The sequence below is a fragment of the Rhinichthys klamathensis genome, unplaced genomic scaffold, assembly GCF_029890125.1.
Source record: "Rhinichthys klamathensis goyatoka isolate OS25496 unplaced genomic scaffold, OSU_Roscu_1.1 h1tg000011l_1, whole genome shotgun sequence".
In the NCBI taxonomy this organism is placed as follows: domain Eukaryota; kingdom Metazoa; phylum Chordata; class Actinopteri; order Cypriniformes; family Leuciscidae; genus Rhinichthys; species Rhinichthys klamathensis.
The window spans coordinates 9,010,655-9,020,232 of record NW_026606564.1 but is presented as its reverse complement, the minus strand read 5'-3'; the positions used below and the strand labels follow the sequence as shown (position 1 = coordinate 9,020,232).

The window sequence follows — 9,578 nt, the reverse complement described above, 5'->3', positions numbered from 1 at the left end:
TAAATTGCACACATTTTCAGTGGTCAAAAACCAAATATGGGTCACTTTGCATTCAGCTGATACTTTTTTCTTTAAAAAGAGGAATATCTGAAGAACAGATAATGTTGAAACTAGAAATGTATCTTTAATAATTCTTGGGTTACAAGCATCCTAATTTGAGGCAAAAAACACAAGAAGTGCTTTTTGCCATTTTTGAACTGTCATTGTTGGCATATAATGAGATGACAAATATTGCTAAAGTAAACAGATTTAACTACCAATCTCTGTGTAAAAATAAAATAATGATTCTGCCATCTTTCTAAAATCATTTTTACACACCTCTAATTTGGCTCCAAATCTCAGGTGAAAATTGTCATTATGCAGCCCCGTAAATATTAACAAAATCAAAAACGAGCCGGGACCTCTGGTTGAGTTGACACGGAATGACCCAATACATTTTGCTAATATATTTGTTGTTAGACAAAACATGTGCCATATGTAGGTTACAAATAAGTGTATTTCTATGATAGCAGAACCTGTAAAGTGTCTATTGTAATGGGTAAGAGAGTGGGTCATCATATGTAGGCTAAGAGAATTACTAAGCTCAGATGAATTGTGCTCCTTTTACCAGTTAACTTTCAGTCTGTGCTTTGGTTTTTACATGTATATTAATTTTTAATTCACTCCCCTCCAACCGTAAGTCTGCTATGAGCGAGGGATGGAGAGGAGGTGCGCTACAATAAAACCCTGGACTCAGTTCAATATTCTGTTTCACTTGGAAATACGTCACAACACTAAAGTAAAGTCGGTTACAACTTTCAGCCACAGGGGCTTTAAGACCATTTTGAAATCGCGATGAACAACAATTTGCATATTTAGAAACATATTTATGTATTCTCCTGTGTTAAAAGTCAGACTTACAAATGACAAACGTAGATTTACAAATGAGTTGCTATCTTGTGAAATGGCGCACACTGCGTTCCCAGATGAACGTTATAAGCAACCCAAACTCACAGCACGCAGAGATTGAGTTTGAGAAACCAGAGACCCGCTCCACACATATAAATGATGACAGTGCAACTATGAAACACAAACCGCGTCCGACTTTGTGCATTCCCAAACGCACGTTATTGGAAACCTAAACGAACAGCACATGCAGAGGCCGAGTGTGTGTGGAGCAGCGTCAACGGTGAATGGAGCTGAGGTACTTTTAACATGTAATCTGCACACATGTAAATAATTAAAGTGTCGTGCTTCTCTGTGAAAAAAAAAAAACAGTGCATATATTTATTTAACTGAATCGCAGCCTTTGTGTTTTCACAATAGCACTATGCTATATTAGGATTGTAAATGCATGTATATATATATATATATATCGCGTAGCCTTATTAAACAGTGTAATAACGCAGTTCATGGATCCTCGATCTTGGAAGGCGCCACTTCCGGTATTTTACCGGTTACTCGACATGTGTAAATTGCAATCGAGGATTTTTTCGACTAGCCCTAGTTCACAGTGAATGAATGCAGTGAACTCTATCTGTGCATGTGCTGACTGCTGAGTTTAGCATTTGCATTGTTGACGATTACAGCATTTCACTAGATTTGTAATGAGACGCGTTTGTAAACTTGTTTTCTGCTAAAATAAAAGCTCGACTGCAGTTTCCATTAAAATAAAACCTCACAGGTTTATCTCTTGCGTTTAGAAATTAAGGCAAAATAATTATGAAAGTTTCTTTATTTTTGCAGTGCATTTGTTTTACAATATATGGCTATTACTGTCATATAAATAATATTATATTATTATTAGTATTATGTAGTGTAATGTAGACTGAGACACTATATCACAACTAAGGGTTGAGTCCCCTTTAAAGTTCAGGTACAAGTCGCGATGCATTGCACACTGATTATGGGTTGGAGCTCTTAAAATCGTACTCTCAAAGTGCACCAGATTTATGAATTTGACTTTAAATGGTACAAAATTGTCTTCCTTTGAGGCCTAGGTCCATCCATCAGAGTTTCACTAACTCCTGTGGGAAACGCTGTTAAATGTTGATTTTGTTTTCGGTCATGATTGTAATGCATGGATAAAACATTAGAATTGCAAAGGCCGTCTTCTGATGATCACATTAGGAAAGTTATAGCTCACGGCTGGCTATGTGTGCCACCGTGCTAGAAATTATTATTATTAGACGACTGTTAAACAAAGACAGAACACTAATAGAGACAGAGAATGGGTGATCCTAGGGTTCTCAGCGATGTCGAAATAAAAGTCCTGCTTCTAGTGGCCAAACTGGAAAATTATTGGCCAATGCAAAAAAAAAAAAAAAAAAAACAGCCACATTTTGGCCAGATGAAAATGTAAATGGAAACAATGAAAGCATTTTCAATGAATCATAACAGGCGTGTTCCTCAGGGTGAACTCAGCTTTTCAACTTTGGGCAAGCATTTTTTAAATGTTTCCCTAGATTTCCATATCTGCTGAAAGTCTTCCCACATGAAGGGCAGAGGTACGGCTTCTCTCCAGTGTGCACTCGCTCATGCACTTTCAATGCTCCCGAAACTGTGAAACTCTTTTCACAGTGTGAACACTTGTAAGGTTTTTCTCCAGTGTGGATTCGTTCATGCACTTTCAGTTCACCGGGTCTAATAAAAGTACTTCCACAGTCCAAGCACACGTAGGGTTTCTCACCAATATGTGTTTTCTGATGGTCTTTAAACCCGTTAAGCCACAAAAAACTCTTCCCACAAAAAGAACACACGTAACGCTTTTCTTCTTCATGAATCCTCATGTGTGTCTTTAAGTGAACGGCCAAAAAAAACTTCTTATCACAGCGCTCACAGCTAAATGGTCTTTCTCCAGTGTGAGACAGCAAGTGAGTTTTGAGATTGCAGGCCTCTGAAAATCTCCTGCCACACTCAGAGCACTGGTGTAATTTCTCTCCAGAATGAACCTTCATGTGCCTTTTCAAGCTGTTTTGATGTGTGAAACTCTTCCCACACAACATGCATGCGAAAGGCTTCTCTCCCGTGTGAATTTTGGTGTGTTCCTTAAGACCTTCCTTTTGTGTGAAACTCTTTCCGCACTGAGGGCAGGTGAAAGGCCTCTCACCGGAGTGAATTCGCAAGTGCCTCTTAAGGTCTCCTGAATTTGCGAAACACTTTTCGCACTGAGAGCATGTGAACGGCTTCTCTCCAGTATGAATCCTTATGTGCCTCCTAAGGTCTCGTTTGCATGTGAAACTCTTTCCACATTCTGGGCAGGTGAAGCAGTTTTTCAGTTCTGTTCTTTCTGGTGAAAGATCATTTTCAGATTGGGAGCAATTCAAAGATTTTTCTCCAATTATGATTTTTTTTTTTTCCTCCACTTCATTCTGTTCTTCACTTTCCTCTTTACCTTCCACCAGGTCTAAAATGAACACATGAAATAGTTAAAAATCAATTAAACTGACTGTTAGAGACCGCATGTTTATTTTAATTGATGTTTCATTTGCTTATAGTTATTTATGTCATTTTCATGGTAATGACATTAGATATGGTTGAAAAACAAACTTGGTGACCATGAAAATGCTGTTCTCTTTAGCCTACTTCATTTGTTAGTCATGAAAGAAGAATGGAAAGAATAAAGAATGATCACCAACCTCTTTGTTCCTCTCCATCTTCTTCTTTTATTCTGCTTGCTTCTGCATCACTCATGTCTTCACTATCATCTTTAACAAACTCCATCTTTACAAGAGTATACCAAGTGTATATCTTGCCATTCACAAACAAATCCTCTATTAGCACATCACATAGAGCTGTGCAATACTACATTTAATAATCTACAATAATGTCACGTTACTAGCACATAACAAACTTAAAACCAAGTCAAAACTTTCGTGCAGTTTTATATACGACCAATGCAGAAGCGTTCAAAAGCACAGATCACTTCTTCCGCATGTCTCGAGCCTGAGCCGCGTGTTACGCATGCGCGAATGACGTCACAACAACACAACGCGAAAGTTCAAAATAAAGGTCCGCCAAAATACATACTTGTATAGACTTCTTATTCGAAGAAGACAATTTAATCAAATAACTAAGAATAATTGATAAAAAATATATATATATACTTCTTTTTTTTTTTTTTTTAAATGAGTAGAAAATGTTCAAGATCCTCTAACAGTATTGTTTGCACTATTGACATTTCATTTCTCTTGGAATGTTACATACATTTACATTTAATCATTTAGCAGATGCTTTTGTACAAAGCTGCTAGCAAATGAGGAGAACAATAGAAGCAATAAAACCAATAGGGCAACAATATACAAGTGTACATACGGAATAAATATATATATATATATATATATATATATATATATATATATATATATATATATATATATATATATATATATAAAGGTCTGCCAAGGCAGAACACTAAATTTAAATTAAATTTTTGGTTAAGATCTTCTATTGACAATGCAAGAATCAAGCACTCTGTAAAATAAAAAAAAACTCCCTTTAAATGAGTAAGAATCGCTAAAATGTATTATTATTATTATTTTGTCCCAGGATAAGAGACTACACAAGACAGCAGCAAAAGTTTGTTTGCAAAGGAAAAATGCGTTGTGCAAAATGTGCAGAAGCTGCACAGCAGGATTTACAAGACCAGAATTGGCAAAACAAGCAGTGCAACTTTATGATGCAAATTCTCCATTGGCTGAACTTTACCACAGTCAATTGTTGAAAATCAGCATTTCAGGCATTTCTTAAAAGTAATGGACAACAAATACACACCCATTGCAAGGAAAACAAATGTGAGAAAATGTAACCACCCAGCGAGCAACAGCCGTCAATTCACCGCCTCGTCTAGGTTTGGGTGATTTTGGTTACATGTCGTTTTTGCCAAAATAACTTGCGAGATGTGTGATATTCCATCATGTAAGCAAAGTAAACAGTGATTACAAGGTGTTTGGTTTAATTTCTTTGACATCTAGTATGCATAGCCTGTGTTTCTATTCTTGGGCTATGGTTAGACATCTGTTACATTTTCACAGACAGCCCAAATTTGGCTTAGTTTTAGCCTAGACGTCAGGGCTATGTTTGAATGGCTATAAGACGTCTTTTTAAAGCAAAATTGCTTGCTGGGTATTAGTATGGTGGTCCCCACTGTACTGGATTTAAACACTCATCTGCTCCAAATATCAGAGTCAAGTAGTCATTGCCGGCCATTAGCCACAGCCCTTCACCAATCACTTTTAAAGAGCTTCTCTGGGATCTTTGTGAGAACCAAAATGGTTGAGCAAAATGGGAAATAGGACCAGTTCAACCATAATGTCTATTTCTTGGCGACAATGCTTGACCCTCAGTTTGGCCTTAACTGGGTTGATCTAGAATATGCAAACACACTCAGGACAGACAGCAGCGCATAGAGTGTACTCACCTGAAAGAAAAGGGCGACAAAAAGACGTGTGCTACAGATTTAAAGGTCAACATTTGCCAGAGGAATTTAAGTTTCTGAATGAACTCTGCCATAAATGTGGAAAGCCTGGACACAAAACAAGCATGAAGGGCCAAGCAAGCTTTCGTGGGGTGTCAAAAAACAGCGTAAAAGGGAGAAAAGAAAGAGAAAGGTAGGAGAAATAATCTCATTAGAGAGGAGGAAGGTGACGAGAGGGAGGACACCAGTGATATTAACACAATATACAGTGTGTATCCCAAGTCCAACCCAAAGTGGCTCCTATCACACACTATGTGAAGGTGAATGGCATGGAAGTGGAGTTTGAAGACGACACTGGTTGTGGTGTGACGATCATCAGCAAAAAGCAATATTCAAAGTTGTGGAAACAAACAGACATGCCAGAATGGAAAACCTGCAGTTTGAGACTGAAGACGTATACTGGTGAAAATATGGAGGTGCTGGGCCAGACTGCAGGAACAGTGGAAATCAAAAATGTAAGAAAAAAACAATGGCCGTAGTAGAAGGAGAGGGGCCTAATTTGTTGGGGAGACCCTAGCTAAAAGATTTAAGGTTGCTGCCAGAGCTGGTGTCCAGGCAGGTTGTGTACTGTGAGGTGTGCGTGTAGTGATTCCCCCTCAGGGCTGCGCAGACAGTTACACAGTGGCCATCCAGGCATAACCAGATTGAAGGGGTTGACACGGAGCTACATGTGGTGGCCCCAGATGGATGCTGCTGTGGAAGGACTCGTAAAAGCTTTTACCAGATGTCAGGAGAACAGGAATACCCCTCCGTGTGCACCTTTACATCCCGTGGAAAGCTGCCATGGAGAAGGATCCATATTGATTATGTGGGACCATGGCTAGGTGAAATGTTCCTGATACTGGTGGATGCTTACTCTAAATGGATAAAGGCTCACCCATTGAATAGCTCTACATCCACGGTTACCATCCAGTGCCTGAGACAAAGCTTCAGCCAGCATGGGTTGCCAGAAATAGTGGTGTCAGACAATGGGAGTTGTTTCACAAGTTTCAAGAATTCATGAACTGTAACAGCATCAAGCACATAACCTCGGCACCTAACCATGCAGCTATCGAATTACACCGCAGTCGACTATGGGAAAATCACCCGTGGAGCTGTTGTGTGGACGGAAACTGAGGTCTACCCTAGATCTCATTCACCCGGACTTCAAAAGTCAACTGGAGGACAGGCAGGTGAAACAGAAATTATACCATGATCAGCATGCTAAGAGACATTTGAGTGCAGGTGATCATGTGTTTACAAGGAACTTCAGTTCAGGTCTTGCCTGGATTCCAGGAATAGTTCAGGAAAGGACTGGGCCTCTAAGTCACTTTTGGGAATGGCCAGGTAGTGCGCCGGCACATTGATCAGGTGAGAAACAGACATGTGGTACCTCCTGTGGAAACATCTGTGTTGTTGGACACTTCGTTGCAAGATGTTGATGTGTTGCCATCACCTGAACCAGCTAGTTCTGTACCTTCAAATGACGGTGTTGGACAGCAGACAAGTAAAATTAAATATAGCTGCGAGCAGCGATTACGGGCCCAAGCCGGCGGCACCGCAACCCTGGTGCACCAGGGTGGCGGTACTGCCGGCTTTGGCCCTTCATCGCTGCTCGCAGCTATATTTATATATATATATATATATATATATATATATATAAAGCCGGTGGCTCGCCACCCTGGTGCCATTAGGGTTATTGTGCACGACGTGAAACAAAATATCTGCTCGCTATCTGTCGAACGGCTCTGGTAGTTCCGCTTCAGCACTGATGATGTTGTAGAAATAGTGTGCTCCGCTTGGTCTGGATTATTCGGGATTTTTTATTTTATACAGAAATAAGTTAGTGTTGATTAAAATGAAGGAAAACAAATATATTGATCTGAAATATAGCACATTAATTTTACATTTATTTAGGTTCAATTACCAAACATACAATCTTAATTTAATTTAAAGCAAACAATACATTTAAAATACATGGGTTGTATGAAAATAAAAAATAATGAAAATAGAGACTAGTAGGTTAAAATGATTAAATGTTAAAACGGCTTGCCATATTGGCTCAGAGAGAGAGAGAGAAAATGACATTTTAGATACAAGTAGCTATTAATAGATACTAGTATTTATTCAATAAATACTAGTACTAAGTCATTAGATACTAGTACCTATTAAATAGATACCAGTACTTATTCATTAGCTACTAATACGTATTCAAAATAATATCTAAAGAATACGCACTAGTATCTAAAGAATAAGCACTAGTCGCCAATGAATAAGTACTAGTACTTAATGGAATAGATACTAGTATCTAAAAAATAAGAACTAGTAGCATGAAAATAGACTAGTAGACTAAAATGATTAAATGTTAAAACGGCTTGCCATATTGGCTCAGAGAGCGAGGGAGAGAAAATGACCATATTCAAACCAAAATATCTAACTTCCTCTTGGTCTGAGCTAATGACAGTTAATTAGAAAGTTGTCCGGCTTGATCTGAACCATATGCATACCTGTGTCTGTCGAGTTTCATGCAATTTCAAGCATGCTAAGAGTCTCAAAAGCATCAAACAAGAATATTAAAGTTTGATGTGTTGCCACGGCAACAGTATCTAAGATATCAATAATCCTTTCACAGGTCTACATCTGCCGTGTGTTTACATTATACACATAAAGTTTGAAGCAAATCGGGTAAAAATAAGAGGGTGATTTCAAAGCATTTAGGAAGTGACACACTTCCTGCTGCCAGTTGGTGGCGCTATAACTTTGACTCACAATAGTCACATCCATGTGATCGGGCTCTTACAACGAACACACTGTTGAAGTTTCATCAAGATCAGTTAATGTATGCAGTAGTTATGACACACTTCCTGTTTCACGTTTCTCGCCATAATTTTGTTTCCTCGCCACGGCCAAACCGTTCGAGATATCAAAAATCCCCTCGCAAACTTTCATCCTCAATGTCTTGACTTCATGCTGACCGAGTTTCGTGCCGTTTGTTTGAATTCTCTAGGAGGAGTATTTCACATTCCATTGCGTGTGTTTTACCAACAACCCTAAATAGCCCACTTCCTGTTGGGCTGGGGTAAAAAGTAAGAGTGTGAAGTATATATGAAACGAGGAGATCTACATGTGTACCGAGTTTCATATTATTACATGCAAGCGTGTTTGATTTATGGACCATGTTTTCGGACCCCGTTCCAGGTGGCGCTGTCGAGCCCCCCTGCCACGCCCGGGTACCATCTTCAGCCCGGCCCTGATGGCCGCGGGTTCTGACATGTGTGCAAAGTTTCAGGAGTTTTTGAGCATGTTAAGGCCTCCAAAAGTGTCCAAAAGGTAGTAAAAAAATAATAAGAAGAATAATAAAATATAGCTGCGAGCAGCGATTACAGTTTTAGCAGTTACCTAAAGGCACCGGGGTGACGGTACCACCGGCTTTGGCCCTTCATCGCTGCTCGCAGCTATATTTATATATATATATATATATATATATATATATATATATATATATATATATAAAGCCGGTGGCACCGCCACCCTGGTGCCTTTAGGGTTATTGTGCACGACGTGCAAAAACGTAACCCTGCTTTGACTGTCGAAAAGAAGTGTGCTGTAGAGCTTGTATCAGTGTGGGCTCTGCAAAAGTGTGCATTGAGGGCACATGTCAACCACAAAGTATGCGAGAGCAACCTTCTGAAAGGTCAGGTCTACATCCAGGTCTACATCTGCCGTGTGTTTACATCATAGTAGTGAAGTTTGAAGCAATCAGGTGATTTCAAAGCTTTTTGAAAGTGACAGACTTCCTGCTGCCAGTTGGTGGCGCTATAACCGGGGTGGCGGTGCCGCCGGCTTTGGCCCTTTCATCGCTGCTCGCAGCTATATTTATATATATATATATATATACACACACACACACACACACATATATATATATATATATATATATACATAAATATATATATATTGTTTTTTTAAGAGACAAGACAGAATATTACTTGCCTGATCTGATTAGAAAAATAGTGTTTGTGTGTGTGTGTGTGTGTGTGTGTGGCGTAATTGAACAATGTAGACAAAGACATACTCCGTCCTTTTGTTCATACAGGACATTATTCAAACTGCAAAGTGTTTACTTATATTTGTGTACACTCGC

At 39.1% G+C, this 9,578-nt stretch overlaps 1 protein-coding gene across 1 annotated transcript; it reads right to left on the bottom strand.

Moving 5' to 3' along the window:
• Positions 1-2,060: 2,060 nt before the first annotated feature.
• On the bottom strand, positions 2,061-3,702 carry LOC130095530 (gastrula zinc finger protein XlCGF8.2DB-like). Its single transcript, XM_056262289.1, has 2 exons — positions 3,618-3,702; positions 2,061-3,385 (listed from the first exon to the last, which is right to left on the bottom strand). The coding sequence occupies exons 1-2, from the start codon at positions 3,700-3,702 to the stop codon at positions 2,400-2,402; spliced, it is 1,071 nt and encodes a 356-aa protein (XP_056118264.1). The 3' UTR covers positions 2,061-2,399.
• Between the last annotated feature and the right edge of the window lie 5,876 nt (positions 3,703-9,578).